Here is a 19,531-nt window from a genome sequence, read left to right as displayed (position 1 = left end):
CCATTCAAGTTAACTGACTATCAACTTTGGTTTACTAATGTGATTGTCAGCATTAGTCTAGACCAGTGGTGGCCAACCTGCAGCCTATCACAGTAATCTGCCCGCAGGCCACAAGACAGTTTGTTTACAGCTCCCAATGACCGCGGTTCGCCATTCCCAGCCAATGGGAGCTGCGCAGTCCACAGAGACGTGCTGGCCACCACTTCCCGCAGCTCCCATTGGCCGGAAATGGCAAACCGCAGCCACTGCGAGCTATGGACAGCAAACCAACTCCCAGCCTGCCAGTGGATTACCCCGATGGGCCATGCACGGCCCGCAGGCTGCAGATTGCCCACCATTGGTCTAGACATACCATTAACATTTGTTCCAAGATAACACCTTTGTGTCCTCTCTTTCAAATATAAGCGCCATGGTAGGTAATTCATAACATTCCTCTTCATTAAACTAGTTCCAAAATTAAACAGTACTTTCAAGATTAACAAACCAGCGGCTCAAGAATCCATGACTGTGCATTAATACACTGAATTATAATGGTGTAAGTTTGTTAGAAGGCCATTCCATGATGAAAAGATGCATAGATTAAATTATAGAGAACTGTTTTTAATATGAGCCAATTTAAGTTAATTTGTTTTAAAAAGTATACAGTGTACTTTCCAGCCTTACTTTGTCTATTTTTAATGGAGGCTAATTCTTCTAGTACAGTCTGGTCTGTAGATCTGGCAAAAGCCTCTGCTGTTGCACAGTACCCATGATGAACTAAATAAGATGAAACCATTCTGAGGAGAGAATTCAAACAGTTAAAATATGCAACATCATTTACACCATTATGCAGGTAAAATAAACTGAAGACAATTTTCAAACTTCCAGGCATATGAGCAAACAAAATCACTTGCTTGATAAAAGCAAATAGTGGAATTAGTAAGATACATAAACCAGAAATATATATTTGCAACATATAAAAATGTCCTATCCCAGTTATCTAGTCATGAATATATTAATTGAATGTATTTGATTCCTTCCCAGAAGAGCTAAGCTCCTTGTTAGAGCATATTCTTACTTGTACTTGTTTTTACAAATTATTTTTTAACATTTTATTTCAATTATATAGAAACAATTGAGGTTTTTTAATGAATCCCATTTGTTAACCCAAGCTATGATCAATTACATACTGATTTTTTTCAAGTGTATTCCTGGCTCATGAAATGTGTTGGACTTAAAGCCCTGTGAGGCCAAATTCTGTATTAATCCACAGAACAAATACAGTATGCTCAGCAGCAATGAGAGTTTCTCTAAATAGTACCAAATATGTTCCACAACCCAGAACTGACATGAAAGTCTGAATGTCTACACAGCAAGAGACATGCAGCATGTCTCAGGTCAACTCACTCAGGCTCATGCCACAGGGGTAAAAATAGAGTTGATATTTGGGCTCAAGCTGGAGCCAGGACTCTGAAATGCAGTGAGGGAGGTGGGTTTGAGAGTCTAGGTTCCAGCCTAAGCCTGAACATCTACGCTGCTGTTTTGAGCTCCACAAGCCTGAGTCAGTGGACCTGGCCTCCAAGACTTGCCACTGTGGGTTTCCCCCACCCCCTTTTTTTTGTTTGTTTTGGGCAGCACAGACATATCTTCTGAGTAAGGGAAGACTCCACGGTTAAGGAAATCTGTGACTGTACCAATACTCACTTGTTCTCTGGCAACTAGAGACTACCAACTCAGTTTAAACAAGCCCCAGAGTAGCCAGTCGAATTGCAGTCACTAGTGACATTGATATGAATTTGCACTTATGACTTAACTACTGATCTCCTGCAAGCACTTGAGTCCGTGTACATAAATTAAACATGAATAGCTCCACTGACATAATGGGTCTGCTTATATGCATAAAGATAAGCACATGCATAAGTGTTTATAGGATCACGGTCCTAAAGGAAAACCCTCAAATCCGTTGAACCATCTAAGTCTTGTTTTAACAGATTTTTAGCATGAATGCTGGTGCAGAAAACAATCGTGGTGCCTAGTGCCTTGACTCTGTATGGTAATTAAAAAATTCAAACACTTGTGACAATTCACTTAATCACATGAATTGATCCAAAATACTGTATTTAAGGATCTGAATCGAAGTACACTGAGAATGACAAATTAAGTTACATTTCCCCTTCAGTAATTTTTTTTTTTAAATTAAAATGCTTGTTTGGCTAGGAAAGATGACAAAATGGCTTACGCTAGCACTAATGTCAACACACATGGTGTCAGGAGGTGGTGAAACAACAATATAGTGAGCATTCACTTAAAGACCAAAATGTGTTCATTGGGATATTCCCATAGCCAGTGAGTCTGCTCAAAAAATTAAAATTAATGCCACATTAATACAAAACACTGTTGTAAACAATGCATTCCAGCAAGTAGCTGGACTAATATATCCAAATTTACAAGTTCTACTGACATTATGTGAGTGCAGAAAGGAAGACTACCATAAAATACGTTTTCAAAATCTGATTTCTTTAGTTTAAGTGAATTTAGTGCTCATGAAAGAAGGAGGCAGCTATGAGAGAGAAAGAGAGAGGAGCAGCAATTTTTAAACTGCAAATTTCATCCCAAAGTACTTTACAAAGTTAAACAAATTACATATAGGGATCGCTACTCCACAGCACATACACACTGCTCCATGGCACAAACACAAACAATATTGGCAGTGAGTAAAAACCATAGCCAACTGAAAATACAGGATTTCAGGCATGTTTAATTTAAATTACCCGAGTTAGGCAAAAAAAATAATTATTTAATTTATACGTATATACACATACATACATACACACACACAGAATTCACCTTCACTTGTCATTTCAGATTGAATGTTCTTTGGGGCAGAGACTTAGTGTATTCCATGTTTTGTGAGGCAACTAGCACACTTCAGGGTGCCAGATAAACAGTTATTAATCTCCATAGGCCATTCAGTCCCCTGCTTCTCTGCTGAGACAGCCATTATCTGTGTCAATTAGGCCACGTCCAGACTAGGAATTAAAATCGATTTTAGATACGCAACTTCAGCTACGAGAATAACGTAGCTGAAGTCGAATTTCTAAAATCGAGGTACTCACCAGTCTGGACGGCGCGGCATCGATGTCCGCGGCTCTCCGCATCGATTCCGGAACTCCGTTCGGATTGATGGAGTTCCGGAATCGATGTAAGCGCGCTCGGGGATCGATACACCGCGTCCAGACTAGACGCGATATATCGATCCCCGAGCAATCGATTTTAACCCGCCGATGCCGCGGGTTAGTCTGGACGAGGGCTTAGTGTCAAGTGATACAGTTGTTTCTTTGATACAGACACCTGTCTACCAAGACCTGAACTGACAGAGATTTCTACATATGCCATCCCAATGGCTATTCAACAGAAATAGTTTTCGGTCACTACTGATCAAGGCTGCATTTGCACTAGTGACCAAGAAGTCAAACGTTATATAGCTTTTCACTAATTTTATATGCCAGACAGCTGCCCTGATGAATCTTAATGGTAATAGTTCTAACTGTATCAAAGAATGCACTTCATTTTTTACCATCACTTCAATATGACAGGACAAATACAAAGTTCTCTGGAACATTTAAGAACTGCCTATATTTGTTAAAAAACTATTTGAACAGTTGAATTTAATTAAGATTTCGTACAAACTTTTTTTAAATGCCCATTTTAAAATCCCTTTTAGCAATTTTTAAGTATACACTCTTTAAAATCCCTCTAATTCTTACTTTTGAATCATTGTCTGCCATTCTCCTTCCCGATCTCCTATAGGAAATCTGTCGATCTGAGCCTGAATTTTGGTTCTCCATTCTCGCATATAGTCTTCAATGTCAAACACAAATGGATGCTGCCCAAAGTTAGCATCTACCACTTCTCCTGGTGTTTGAAGCCCTACTGTAGGGTACAAGTTTGGCTGAAAGAGATTTATTTTTTTTTAAATCAATACTTTTTCCTCTTATTCCAAATTCCCCCCTTTTTTAATCAGCTTCAACATCCCCACCCACACCCCTCACTGGGGAGAAGTAGTACTCACTCTCCTAGCATACCCAGTGGTTAGTCAAATTTAAGTAACTGATACCAACTCAGCAATATGAGGACAAAACAACTCTGTCACCAGTGGGAGAGAAAATAAAACACTGCCCATTATTTTGAGATCCAAACCTCAACACTGGTAATTCTTCAAGCTAACAAATGCAGTTTTTAAAGCATGGTAAACACCACACTTTTTGGCTTCGATTTTATGTTGAAAACATGCATCTCCAAGTTAAATAATCCTGGTCTTAAAAAAAATATTGATTTCTAAACAAGAGCAAAAAAATTTAACACAAATGTATTAAGTGGGTCATTTCCATTTTCAGGTGTACCACCAGTAAAGTTCAGATATTTTAGCAATGTTTTAAGGTAGAGAATTGAAATGACAGGGGCAACTCCTTAGCTTAGAAATTCAAGTATAATGCCTACAAAGAACGGTACCAGTTCACTAAAGCCCTTGTGATTTCTTTGATTTGTATCTAAAATGACTTCAAAGCATTGTCTTCTAAATTCTATTTTCTTTTCAGAGATTGGCCTTCACAGTGAATTTTTAAATATGGTCCCAATTCCCAAAGGGGTAAAAATCTGTTTTGCCAGCACTTGTGTGTTCTAGGATCAGAATGAATTGTTGGATGCCAATAGTGTCTCTTCAGTTTTTTCTCTTAGGACCTAGTGGTGCAATGATGCCCTCCAACAGGACTGTGTGTCTAAATCGTTGTCCTCTAAATCACAACACCAAAGTCCAGATTGAAAATGATGTGAATGAGAGAAAGGCCAAAAAAAAAAAAAAAAAAAAAAAGACATCATGGTGTATCCATGGTACGGGGGGGGGCATTCATATAGAATGCTGCTGGAATAAAATCCAATCAAAAGATAAACTAGGGTTTATAGAATTTTATGCAGAATGTCACAATATTAAGATATTTTAATTTCTTTAAAATAATTAGTTTACATACTTCGTACTATGAACTAAATTACGATTAAAAAGCCAAGTGTGATTAGTATTGACACATTAAAAATAGCCTTTCTTGGAGGAAATGCCTAAATTTGTGATTTTACACACACACAAAAGGTGTTTTAAGAAGTCTTTGCATATAATATAGCCACCATTTGTGTTTGAACAATGGGCATTTTGTGCTTCCAACTCAGGTATTCCCAAGAATGAACACACAGACATACATACTTACATATTTGGGCATAAAACTATTACAATATAAAATAAGTTAGCTTTATCATTATTGTTCACAGATTCTCTCTCAACTGGTGACAAGCACACAGGGTATACAAATAAAATATTTTAAAATCACGTATTACATTCTCATCCTGATTTTCTGATCAAAATCCTCAAGTAAATGCCCTGATACTAAAATCTGAACAGAGAAAAAAATTGTAACTATTTGCTTTTCAGTATTAGTGTTTACAGATACTGAGTTTCAAGTTGTTGCCTCAGTGATATCTGTCAAACTGAAAACCAGATATAAAATGATATAAAAAGGGCATACTGCACATTTCCAATAAGCATAAGCTAGACAAGAACAGTGATAGTACATTTGAAACAGTTATTTATAGTATGCATAAAATTCTATTTTCTGTTTGAAAATCCACTTATCTTACCGGTAGATCCGTAAAAGCAATACCTGCAACAAACAGAGATGCATTAAAAAATTATTCATATATTTGTATTCAAAATGTATTTGAAAAAGCAAGCAACTTCCTAGATGCTTTTTTATTTTAAAAAAGTATACAAGAGCATTCAAGTAGTCAGTTAAATTTGTCACATCTTACAATTGTTGGAGAATATCTAATAGGGAATATCTAGATGCTAAATATTTAGTTTCTCTAATCGTTGTAAGTTTGTAAAAACTTCCCAGACAAAAAGTATGTATGACAGGCATGCTGACATCCATAAGGCTTCTGCACAAGTTAGTATAGTAGTAACAGGAACCAAAAGGTAAGTATTTGGCAAATAGAAAAGAAATATTTTCAAAAGATGATAAACATTTAAACTACCATACAGAAATATTCAGACCAATATTTTGAAAATTGGTAGCTTAAAGCTAAGTTCTCTTACCCATGTTATATAGGAGTCTAAGTATAGATTTGACAGCCTATCTTTAAGCAAACAAGTGTGAAAATTTAGGCCATAGTTGACTGTCTTAAATGTTACAGAAAAAAGTAGCAATAGCATTTTCATAATATATTCTGGCAATGTACAAGTTCTGTCATATGCAACTATAATAATGAGATGAAAGCAGCAAAGAGTCCTGTGGTAACTTATAGACTAACAGCCGTATTGGAGCATGAGCTTCCATGGGTGAATGCATGCATCCGACAAAGTGGGTATTCACCCATGAAAGCTCATGCTCCAATACGTCTGTTAGTCTATAAGGTGCCACAGGACTCTGCTGCTTTTACAGATCCAGACTAACAAGGCTACCCCCTGATACTTAATGAGATGAAAGTTTACTGCAAAGAAGTCTCTCCTACTGGCAATGCATAGAACTTTTCTTGTTTGCAAAAATTAAAGCAGAAGTAGCACATTTGCCAGAGGCTTCGTAGAAAATTAATTAGTTCTGATCCAAACTAAGTATTCTACTAGAGTTTGATAAAAGTTAAACCAGCTATTTTAGTATCTAGTTATAAAATATGAGAAGCTGATAAAACCAGAAAAGTAATTTTGGAATTTACTGGAATTAAGAAAAAATAAAAATAAAGTCTAACCTTTATATGTTCCCAGAGCTTTAAGTAAATTTTAGAAAAATAATTCCAATTTCAAATAGATTCTTTTGAAGGAGTGAAATTCTGTATCTGAAACCCACAGGGTATATCATAATTTTCTTCTCTTCATGCTGAAGGATTTTATTTTTAACCTTACTAGCTGTCCATCTATGCTGACAACTCAAATCTACTTCTGTTTTATTTCTCCATCCGATACAGCACTATCATCTCAAATGTACTATGGCAAAAACAAAAGCTTCTAATCTTTCCTCCTAAATCCAACCTCATTTTCCACCACCGTTAACTCCATCCTCATCACTGAGGCCCTCGATATAGGACTCCGTATCTTTCCCCAGCAAACTGTAACCAGATCCTGCTGCTTCTTCCATCGCATCCAAAATTCATCGTTTCCATATGGCTCACTTGCTGTCCATGTCCTAATCTTCTCTTGCCTTGACTACTCAATCCTCTTCCTCTTTGGAATTCTTAACTGTCACCTCCTCCTCCAATTTCTCCAGAATGATCTCTTACGTGTTGCTATGATCTTATTACTCCACCCCCTCACTTTTGCAACCTCCCAACAGCTTTCCATGACTTTAAACAAGCTTTTTGCCCTTCTCTTCAAGGCCTATATTAAGCTCCAGCCTAAATCTACAGCCAGTTTCTTTCCTAATCCCACTCCTACCAACAAGAGACGTCTTAACTCTTCCCCTTTGTCATTTTCTCACATCGTCTAAGCCTTATTCCAATGGTCCCCAGCCCTTTTCGTCTGGTGGAGGACCGTGGCAGCAGATGAGCATCCGCCAAAATGCCGCCGACAAGCGCCATCATCCGGAGGCATCGCTGCCGAATTTTGCCAGCATTTCAGCAGATGCTCATCTGCCGGCCAGTAGGCGGGCGCTATGGCGCCCACAGGCACCACATTGGGGACCCCTGCCTTATTCCATTAGCCCCCATTTCAACAGTCTTCCAAAACCTATTCACCAAGCCACAACCCTCTCCTTAACCCACTGCTAATACAAACATGCAAGACATGAGGAAAGAAAAATATCTTTGGTCACTAAAGTGTGTGCAACCTATCTGAAGTGCCAGACAGGTAACTTATGTAAGATTAACACCACCCATCCCTGCTGTGCTCATCCTCAAAGTTTCTGTACAATGTGGTATAATGAGACATGATGCTAAAACATACGGTGAAGGGTTAACTGGCAGAAATTTGGGATGGCCTATGTAACTAATTTGTGGCTTTGTTCCAGCTCTAAATGGCTGGCTACTGACAGTGTGCTGCTCACAAAGGGACACACTATATTTGAAATGCATTCTCCTATGCTCTGGGACAAAGGGTAATTAGATTTGTTAGCAGACTTCATCTAACAGTAACACACAGTATATAATTACAAATTCAAAAATATAAGCTTGAATTTAATTGCGACAATTGAAAACTAGAGACCTTCAGAAAATTCAGATGCCAGATCTTAGTCACCACGAGTTGAAATATACGCAGATCTCCTGGGAAAGATGGTGTGGGAAAACCCCTCCAAATTCATGTATAAGGTTTTAATGTTGCATTAGTAAGTTTTTCCATTTTTCTTATCTGTTCATTTAAAGCCCTGGAGTATAATCCCATTTAAAAAAAGATGGTCCATATTTAAGGTGCTTATGAATCTTGACTCCAATGTCAGGGACCAGTATAAACACAATTTTAAGATTTTAAATGTACAAAAAACTGCACTAAGTTTGATGACATCAGCTGTCATTAGCAGTGATTGTTTTCCATACCCAAACTATGTCCATTCTTTGTGTAGAAGCAGGTATTGTTGATAAGGTTTACACAACAACCAATGACATCACCAGTTGTAAATGTTGGGCCATAGGGTTGTCCAGTTCCAGAGGAACAAAATGAATGTCCATCATCTCCATGGTAACCATATGAATGTTTATCCCAACCTGTAACAAAGCATTTCAAGTTTTATTCACTTGTTTCCACTACAAATTAATGGAAAGAAATAAACATACAGCAAAAGTTTACTTGTTACAATCCAAGCAGTTTTTTATTAAGGTTGATTACTACACTCACCATTATTCCTGTAAAACAGTAAAATAACTATTACCAATACACAACAGACACAAACTGCTAACATAAAAATGCTCTGGTTCACATGAATATCAACTTCTTTCAAAAATGGTTGAACACATAATTCTATTTATGGGTGCCAAATAGACTAATCAAGAAAAAAAAGGGAAAGTGTTGCAAATACTGTCAATTCCCTCTCCCTTTTTAAAAAGATTTGACATTCAAAATTGTCAACATTTGACAACTGACTAGATCTACTGTCTGAATATTAAAGCTATCTACATGTCTGGCATGTCCCAATAAAACAATAAGGTTTCCTCTTACTTTCCCACCCTTTACAACACCCATACTTGAAGGCACATGTCACGGTCACATTCAGATTGTCTAAAGACCCAGACATGTCTCCGGAGAAAGTCACAGCCACTTCTGAACATCCTTAACTGTTGTTCAGCAGCAAGTAGCACTACCTCCACATGATAGCCAAGCCCACAGACTGTAGTACTACTAGCCTTGCTGCCCTAAAAACCTTCAAATCCAGAAGTGAACTCAGGGGAAATGTCACTAATACTAGTGAATCAAGAAGGCCTAATTCTGCATGTGGAGAAGCTGGAGAATAAGTAAGTTTCACACAACTGCACACTTGTCTCTGTTTTCAAAAGGAAAGTTATGAATGAAGCATCTATAGTGTTCCCTCAGGACAAACACAAAAAACTCTCTGGAAAGGAGTGATCTTGTAAGCATCAGATGTTCAGATCTGCAAGAGAGCAGACATCTGATGCAAGGGTATATAAAGGAGCTCAAACCCCAATTCCAACCCAGTTTCATTCCACATAATCGGCAGCTAACGGACTCCAAAGAAGTGGGGAATGTGGATCCATATACAATCTGCCTGAAGAGCTAGTTACTTGGAAGTATAACCCATTTTCCTGAATACTATCCAACAGCCCCAGTCATGGGAGATTACCCAGCAGTAACTGTCAAAGGAAGAGCCACAGAACTAAAATTTCAGGACTGCTCTCCTGAATTTTCAGGATTTTTTTTTTTTAATTGGATGCTGGCATTATTGTACTCTTGACAGGAGGCTTAGACTGAAAATGCAGCTTGTTTGGATGCATGAGAAACTGGAGACTAAAGATGCTGCAAGGTTAATTTAACATTATTTACATTTGGTTAAAATTAACCAAGTTTTTTAAAAAGGCATTTTTTATGTCTCCTATTTCTTATGTATTCAAAAATAGGAGCTGCATTTCCAGTCCTACTCAAAGGGCAGCTATTTTAGCGATCAGAATCTTACTGTATTACACTGAAGCTTTTCTTTAACAATGTTTTAGGTGAAATGTTCAAACACTACAATTTGGGGAAGTTATGGTTCCCACAACAGCCATATCTTGAATGCACGTATAATAAGGACACATTTGACAGCACAGACAGTAAATGTTATATATTGCACTACAGGATCAGTTTAGTTTACTATCAGAACTAACTTGTTTTGCTAGCCTCTGAGCACTTAAAATCTCAGCCATAGGATTACTACTATTTTTCTTAAAAAACCAAGCAATTAAAAAAAAAGGGGAGGAGGCCAATACGATTTGAAATAGCGAAGTTTAAAATCTCTGAAAAACCAGGTAAAATATATACTAACACGTCACAATGTACAACCCCCATATTCCATGTATTTGTATTAACATATAGGCCCTGATCCTGAAAATCAATGGATTACTTGTGTGATCAAAGTTAAGCATGTGAGTGTTGACACCATAGGAGCTGACTCTGTGAGTGGCTCCAGAGCTGGATCACCCATGGAAAAAAGTTAGTGGGGAATACCTTTGATTGCCCTGCCAAGCAACTCTTCCCCTTCCCTCCCAGCGCCTCCTGTCCACTGTGGATCAGTTGTTCCGTGGCATGCAGGAGGCACTGGGAGGGATGGAGAGGAGCGGGAACAGGGTGACCAGACAGCAAATGTGAAAAATCGGGACGCGGGTAGGAGGTAATAGGAGCCTATATAAGAAAAAAATCCAAAAATCAGTACTGTCCTTATAAAATCGGGACATCTGGTCACTCTAAGCGGGAACGGGGTGTGCTCAGGGGAGGAGGCAGAGTGGAGTGGAGTGGGGTGGGGGCAGGGCCCAGGGCTGAGCAGGGCTTGAATACCCCTGGGGAAAATTCGAAGTCAGCACCTGTGGTTGGCACCATGCTGTGCATTCCTTAACATTCTTAAAACAGATAAGGAACCAACGTTGAGACAAGAGTAGATGTCCTGCTCTACTCATAACAATGATATGCTTCACAGCAGGAAATCTCTGTTAGCTATCAGAAAATTATGTACTACAAATTTACTGAGCAAGGAAGCATTCTGTGATTCAGGCTTTCACACAACTGCTTCTTTTACCAGATTTGTATTTATTTTGTAGCTGAAGTGTCTTAGTGGAGTCTAAAAAGGAAAAGTATGATGGATATTAATAGGCTGGACTGATTAAGTCAGTGATTTAAAACGAGCTATTTTAATCATGATTTAAATCAGCAAACCAGGAACACTGATTTAAATAATCAGTTTTAATTGTGTTTTGCATTTGTATGTTATTTTCCTAAAGCAAGGTTAGTAACCATTAAAACATTAAGTAAATCTCACCTTCTCACACCAACTTAATATAGCTTTTACACTACATCTAGTGCTTTCTTCACTAACTAGCAGGATACACTAGATCTAAAACATTTATTTATGCAGTTACGTAGCTTAACTTACATTTATTCTAATTTTTATTTATTAAAAAATGGTGAATGATGGATTTCTTACTTAGATATTTTACTTGTGATTTCAGATTAAAATTCAAATTCAACTAAAATGCACAAAAATAGCATTTTAATGTTTTTATTAAATAAAACTACCTTAAATGTTCTGGATACATAAGCAAAAAAATTTGTATTTAAAAGTAACTCATTTATTAAACAAATTAAGCATAATTTACAGTGGATTGAACTGACTGGTTCCAGATCCTTAACCAGTGATTTCTACCTCTTCAGTGGTTTGACTTCAGAACTCTGGCACTAAACATATAATGTTCACTATTTTTATATTTCATTTAAAACATTTTAATAGATTATAATAAGCAGAGACTTTAACATAGGTTGCCAGTTTCAAGCGAATTTTAAATAGATTATTAAAAATAAGCCTGCATTTACTTTAAATAAAAAAATCTTATTTAAAATAAAAAATAGGGTTTAATTTTATTTGCTTTTATCCACCCTTGATTTTAATGCCTTAAGAGCCAAAGTACAGTGACCATGATTAAGAATTAACTTTTTAGGCTGTAAGCTCTACAATAGCAAGGACTGTCTTTATATTGTATTATGTCCTGCTAAACACACTGTTGACGTTGATCAGGATCAAACAGATTTCAAAATATATTACTTACTATACTGTAGAACCATTAAGTTAAATATATTGTTTAATTGTTTCTAAAATCAAACACAAACATTAAACGTACCTGGTAATCTGTTCATATTTACACCTTGAGCAGAAAGCCCAATTCCCATGTAACTGTAAAAATCAAAATAAAACAAACTTATCTTTCTTTTACAATACATGAACAAAACTATATGACAGACATTTCCAAGAAACATTATCCTGATGAATGTAGTGCCAGTTAAATTGCTGAGAGATCATTTAAGACACTGGCAGTACAAACTGGAATAGTGGCAGCGCAATCAAAACAGGAAAGACATTCCCAATGTACTTGCTGATTTGGTGCATCATGGATGAGGTATGTGTCCCTGAGGGAGGAATAATTTTGGAACAAGTTCCCTCTCCTGCAAACATCTCAGTTTTTATATAAAAGCACTAATGGAGGCCATCAAGTTCACAATAGGGCCTTGCTTCACTAGGCCAGTAACTGTTGCTATGAAGAGGGAGAATCAAAGAAGCCTTGCTGAAGAGAAGGCAATTCCAGAGAAAGATGAACCCCTGGAGGGTCCACCAATCCCTTAAGAAAACACAGAAACAAAATTACTTTACCAAATGCACACACTTAGACTGCATGCACATTTAAAAACAAATGTGCATTTTTAGAAGACATTTATTAAAGTCACCCTAATATTCCTAATCATGGTCTTTGAATGTTGTTTGCCAGAAGCTGGGAATTGGCAACAGGGGATGAATCACTTTATGATTACCTATTCTGTTCACTCCCTCTGGGGCACCTGGCATTGGCCACTGTTAGAAAACAGGACACTGGGCTACATGGACCACTGATCTGACCCAGTATGACCATTCTGATGTTATCAGTAAGATATGTCTAACCTAAGCAAACTGTTCAATTTATTGTGGTTTTGAGAATAGTTCAAGCTAGTTCACATAACAGAAATCAAAAGAAAAGGCAGTATCTTTTATTACACCAACTTCTGTTGGTGAGAGAAAGAGAAGATTTTGAGCTACACAGAGCTCTCCTTCAGGTCTGAGGTGGTGTAACGTTGCACTCCATAATGTTTTATGGAAATATGTTTATGAGTGTAATATGATGCAACTGGAATATGCTTCATGCAAAAGGTCTCTTGTAAGTATCACTACAGAGGTTATAACCTACTCAATATATTCCTCTTATTTGTATACATGTGTCATCCTTGTATCTGAAGCTAAAAATATGAAGCATAACTCTGAGGCCCTATTGTAATTATGCAGAGTGTGGGCCATTAAATGGTGGTTTAGAATCTTGATGGCTCCCACTAAAACAATTGGTTGTAAATGGTTTATTTTACCTGCAAGCCTTCCTATATATGTGCTGGCCAGCCCTGGAAGAATGGAGGGGGCTCACAGTGACATGTGACCATGTCACCTGATACTGGAATCCATCTTAAACCTGGTACTTTTCCATTTAGAAGGAGAAATCTAGGTTTCCCTGGGGACCCAGAGAAACAAAAGATTCCCACCTTGTGCCAGATATATAAAAGGGGGTGGAGCAGAACAAAGGGAGGGATAGCTCAGTGGTTTGAGCATTGGCCTGCTAAACCCAGGGTTGTGGAACTGGGGTAAAAATCTGTTTGGTGATTGGTCCTGCTTTGAGCAAGGGGTTGGACTAGATGATCTCCTGAGGTCCCTTCCAACCCTGACAGTCTGTGATTCCAATCATGAGAAAACCCCTGGTTTACACCTAAGATGTCTGCTGGAAATGACAAGGACTGTACCAGGAGAAAGGACTGGTCCCAGACTAGGAAGGAGTCTAGTCTGTGAAAGAAGCTTATTGGAACATCTCTGAAGGTAAGATTTAACTGTAATCAGTTTCTTAATGTATTAGGCTTATACTTGAGTGTTGTTTTGTTTTGCTTGATTACTTCGAACCAAAGTTCAAGTTACAACAGACAGAACACTTAAATACTACTTTTAATACTTAATAAAATCACTTTGTTATTAGTAAACCCAGAGTGAGTAATTAATACATGGGGGTACAAACAGCTGTGCATCTCTCTCTATCAGTGTTCTAGAGGGTGGACAATTTATGAGTTTACTCTGTATACGTTTTACACAGAGTAAAACAGATTTATTTGGGGTTTGCATCCCATTGGGAACTGGGTGTCTGAGTGCTGGAGATAGGTGACCTGCTGAGCAGTTTTTGGTTAAAGTCTGCAGCTTTGGAGGCATGGACCAGACCTGGGTCTGTGTTACAGCGGGCTAACATGTCTGGCTCAACAAGGCAGGGTTACTGGAGTCCCAAGCTGGCAGGGAAAACAGGCTCAGAGATAATCTTGGCACATCAGGTGACAGTCCCACAGGGGTCTGTGACCAAACCCATCACAGAAGCTACTCAGAGTTGGTCCATTAAAAGATATTACCTCATCTACCTTGTCTTTCTAATATCCTGGGTCCAACATGATTACAAAACTGCATACATAAATCAATGAAGGCACAGTAGCTAATGAACAAACAGTATTAAGCAAAAAAGATCCCCTAGGCCAATTTGAAAATAGCGTATGCTAATAAGCTTGTTCTTAACATTTTTGTCTTTGTATACATCTGATTTTCAAATACATTTTCTATTATGGAGTAGAAGTTAACTTGGTATTTTAACTACAACTACTAACCAGCCATGAGCTAAATGGCCTGAAAGTGACCAGTACAACATGGATGTAACATGCTTACTTGTGAGAATTCAGGGTTTCCTGTCACATCTGATCACCACAATTAGCTGCTTCCCTGCTGCCTCATGTACCGCTACATCCAAAGCATTCCCTCTAGTGATGTCTGATGTATCCCATGCACACCCCTGAAGTGCTGACAATCCATGATGGAACCTCAGCACTTCAAAGATGAATGTCATAGTTTCTGATACAAAGAAGCTGAAGCATCAGTCAGTAAACAAAGGGGTTAGGAGTTGGACTTTTAATTACTTTATGAGGCAATGATCAAGACAGTCAACATAACTATTCCAAATAATGTAAATGGAAAAACCTAGATTTCCATTAAATATGTAAAGGGATCAGATTTACAAGGTCAGCCTATAATTCCCAATATATGAAGACTCCAATGTGAAAATTATAAATCAGTCAAAATACAACTGACAAGAGGGTTCTGTAAGCAAGTGTAAAGGATATCAATTTAATTGGCATCCATTTAGACAGATTCTTTATGAAGTCTAACTACAAGAAAGCGTCCACAGTTTAAAATTAACCAAATTACACCAGAAACATTTTTTCAGCCTGGTAGTCAAATTTTCATGTCAGTATTTTATAAAAGAACAGTACTAAGATTATGTCAAACTGCAGGATCAAAGACAGATCAAGTACACTGAAAGATGAGACTGCATGCAATATGTTGGTCAGAACTTCCATTTAATCTGAAGAAGGAGCAGAAGATGCTCCTGCCTGTGAAGATAAAAAAAAAGTTCTTCCCCCTTCTTTCCACCTCATATCACTTAAATCATGGCTCTACGGATATTAGTCTAAAAAAGAGGCCTGTCATTTAATACAGCTGTAGACAGTGGTTTCATGTGGTGAAGAAAGTGGCACACTAACTACCCCTCCCCACTAACAGTACAGTTACTGTAGATACCATGTGAGTCACTTAATACTGCTAAGAAAGCTAAAGGGTTTCAGCATAGTGTCTTTATGGAAACTAACGTGAAACTAGACAGTATTTCAATTAATTTATATTCTTGTAGAACTCTGAAAAAGGAAAGGATGAGCTAGAAATCAGTCAAGTATGTGAAATCAAATATTGACAAAAACAGCACACTTTGGCTCTCAATTTTAGTTACTGCAAATCACAACCTACACTGATTTCCTCTTTGAGCACTAAAATACTGCATGTAAATTAGTTGAAATAATAAAGCTTTTGTATTTTTACTTGTTATCCAGCACCTAGAGCTATGGATTAAGTGTTTTAGAAACTGAAAGATTAAAAAAAGTACAAATTTTTGCCCAGAATAACTGCTTGTACAAGAAACACTCATTAGATGAATTGCAGTTACATCCGGCACCCCTAAGGTTCACATATCGAGAATTTCTATAGTTTTGAAACTGGAGTAAAATTAAGGGCAAATATATGGATTTATGAAGGGGCCCAGCACAAAAGGACAATGAAGTAAAAGGCAATGGTAGGCCAGGATCAAGTTGTAGAGTCAGACTCTAGGCTGCTGTCCAGGGCAATTACTGCCACACTTACTGGAAGCACAGGCATAAAGTGGGGCTCAGTTTCGGAGGCAGTCACGAAGAAAGCTAGGGACAGTTACCCGTCCCGCACTCAGGGCATGTCATGGTATAACAGTCCAGGTAAAGATGGTGAGAACACAACAGGAAGCAGCATTACTCACTTCAAAATGCAATCAGTCAATCTGTAAACCAATATGACTAAAGAACATGGAGAGAATGAGAACATAGCTACAGCTCAAAGATGCATGTATATTTTAAAGATTGCAGTTCCCTCCTTGCCTCTTCCCCTACCCAAAAACCAGCCCCCATTTTGCTACTGATATGAGTAGACCGAGGAAGAGGGTGGGTCAGTGAGAGAGTGTCTGGGCCTTAAACCAAATATCTGGAAGGAAATCATGAAGTCATAAAGTTCTAGCAAGATTCAGTATGAACTAATATTTCAAAATACAGTGTAATCTTAACCATGCACCATATACAATCATTTTAATCAGCCCATGAGAAAGCAGGATAAAAGCTTAAGTTGACAATAGAACTAGAGACGAAATGCTAAAAAGGACTATTCCTAACAGTATTTAGAGGCTTTTATATTTCCCTCTTCTTAATGTAAACACTCTTTCTTCAGGTTTCTAACTAATCACATGGCACAAGAACAAGCTGTCTATTTGAAATCAGAGTATCCTCTATCTTATATGCAGAATCAAACTCGCACTTCAACCAATATATAAATTCCTCCGAATGCTAAGGAATTACAAAAAGGTTAAGGTTCAACTATTTGAATTCTCTTTTTGTAAAATGTAATCTGCTAAATGGGTAGCCATAAACAGAGCACTGTGTTTTTTCACTAGATTTACGTTTTGTCTACACTTCAAATTTAATGTGAAACAATTCAAGTTGACCCACAAGAAAGTGCTTGGTGTCTATAAACAAAATATATTGTTGCAAATCATCTGGCCTTTGAATATGCATTAACAACTTTACTTTGGAAGTGTGTTTGCTGAGAGTGAAATCCTCCCTCATCTCATTAAAGTAGTTGTGGGTGCATCTCCATCTTGTGGTAAATGCTACATAATTTTACTGCCAAGTCATCCTGCTGGTATCCCATGCTGCTCTGCTGACTACCTGGGTGGTCTGCCTCTTTACCTGTGTGCCTTCTACTGCTCCAGGATTATCCTGGCTGGCTGTTATCTTTCGGTTTATATGCTAGCATGCAGCCAGAGTCTTTCCTTTGCAATTCCACCCTGTGTGGGTTTCAGATACCTGTGTTATTCTTCTGATCATTGATTACGCAGTCATACACATGAATCAGTGTGGTCTTGTGGTCAAACAGCAAGTGAACCTTGCTCCCTTCCCGCTCTCCTTCCAAACTCCCTTGCAAAACTCCCTGTTAGCAGCCTCTGTTCGTCTGGCTGTCCTGCCAGCTCCATCCCAGGCAGATGGCCCACAAGGGCAGGTACAGATATCCCCCGAATTAGCCCCAGAACAACGAACAGAGGTCATTGACATGATCCAGCGGAATCAATCTTTAAATCACTGCTGCAGCCCGGCCACCACTACCCTGATATAACGCAACAGGGATTTTTGGCTCCTCATGACTGCGTTATATCAGGGTAGAGGTTGTTTTTTTTTGTTTGTTTGTTTGTTTTTACAAGATTATGGGAAAGGGGTTTTGAGCAACTTACTTCAGAGTATCATGAGACTACTATAATATTTGTATAAAATCTCACTGACTCCTGAGCTTTTACACCCCCACCCCTCTTGGTCAAAATGGCAGCCATGGCAAAGAATGTATAAATGCAGCCATTTTCCCCCTCTTTGCTAACTCAACCACCACTAATTATCTTGCTGTCTCCTGTCCCACACATCTTACCATTGTGTCTGTTTATCCCTCCCCTAAGTATGCCCCCATACCCAAGATGGCAACACCACAGGAGTTAAAATTTTAAAAGGAAAGCCCTTTTTATCGTAGCAGGAAATACGGGGGGGGGAAACAAGTGACTCACTTTTATTAATGCTCCGTTCTATTAATGCCCTCTCCACTTATAGCTAATATGAGTCATTAGGAGGTAACTCAGACAAGGCATGGTGCAAAAATTAAACAACGAAAAGCACTATAAGAATTTAACCCACCACATACAGAAGAGAGCCCCTCCCCCCACCCCAAAAGTTTCTAGATCTTGGTTTTATTACTGCCCTCAGCTTTGAGGCAATGCAAGTTCTTACGAGGTAAACTGACCAGATCATGCTATACTGACATCTCAAAAAGAAAGATTTTAAGGTACTTTATGAAATTCACTTGCTCTGGCACTACTGCAGAATTCTGTTTATTTATGCTAATCCTCAAGTGTTACAAAAGAAAGTTTAAGACAAAGGTAATACTCCAATTTACCACCAAGATTACATGGCAATCCTGGAACACTGTCCAGATAGCTTGTGGATCTTTTCCACTTCAAGACCTGCTCTGGGGTCACGATTCTGGCACACAGGAGCATGGCATATTTTCATGGTTTGTCCATTGCCTTTCTGAAAATTACCCTCCTCTGATTCTTGTGGACACACTTGAGTGTAACATCCTCCATTGCAGGGGATCTCAACCTTTTTCTTTCCGAGGCCCCCCACAACATTATAAAAATTCCATGGCCCACCTGTACTACAACAACTGTTTTTCTGCATATAAGAGGCAGGGCCAGCAAGCAGGGCAATTGCCTGGGGCCCCACACCATACAGGGCCCAGTGAAGGTAAATTGCTCAGGCTTCAGCGCCAGGGGGTGGGGCTTGGGGACGCAGGGCTTTGGCTTTCTGCCCTGGACCCCAGTTAGTCTAATGCTGGCCCTGCTTGGCGGACTCCCTGAAATCTGCTCACAGCCCCCCAGGGACCCTCAGACTCCAGGTTGAAAACTGCTGCTCCATAGTAAGCACAGCCTACAGAAGTGTAAAGTCAACTAACTAGGCTGACTGATGCTTCCCCCCCGCCCCCTCCCTCCGCTAGCAGCATGCCAGTCTGCACCTTTCATTTATTATCCTCCTAGTTGTGGAGCAACTAATTCCCTGCTG

General features: G+C 38.6%; 1 protein-coding gene across 5 annotated transcripts in view; it reads right to left on the bottom strand.

Annotated features, from left to right (window-relative positions):
- RANBP9 (RAN binding protein 9) overlaps nt 1-19,531 on the bottom strand; it is a 59,159-nt gene that overhangs the window by 18,074 nt on the left and 21,554 nt on the right. For all 5 annotated transcript variants that reach the window (XM_050941592.1, XM_050941590.1, XM_050941591.1 and 2 more), the window contains exons 3-7: nt 12,328-12,380; nt 8,548-8,715; nt 5,665-5,687; nt 3,747-3,931; nt 664-776 (exon numbers count right to left, since the gene is read on the bottom strand). In XM_050941592.1, the coding sequence (XP_050797549.1) occupies nt 664-776; nt 3,747-3,931; nt 5,665-5,687; nt 8,548-8,715; nt 12,328-12,380 (542 nt within the window). The remainder of the gene's footprint in view (nt 1-663; nt 777-3,746; nt 3,932-5,664; nt 5,688-8,547; nt 8,716-12,327; nt 12,381-19,531) is intronic.

The sequence above is a fragment of the Gopherus flavomarginatus genome, chromosome 2, assembly GCF_025201925.1.
Source record: "Gopherus flavomarginatus isolate rGopFla2 chromosome 2, rGopFla2.mat.asm, whole genome shotgun sequence".
Taxonomy (NCBI): Eukaryota; Metazoa; Chordata; order Testudines; family Testudinidae; genus Gopherus; species Gopherus flavomarginatus.
The sequence above is the reverse complement of the archived record's forward strand: the minus strand, read 5'-3'. Positions and strand labels throughout refer to the sequence as shown.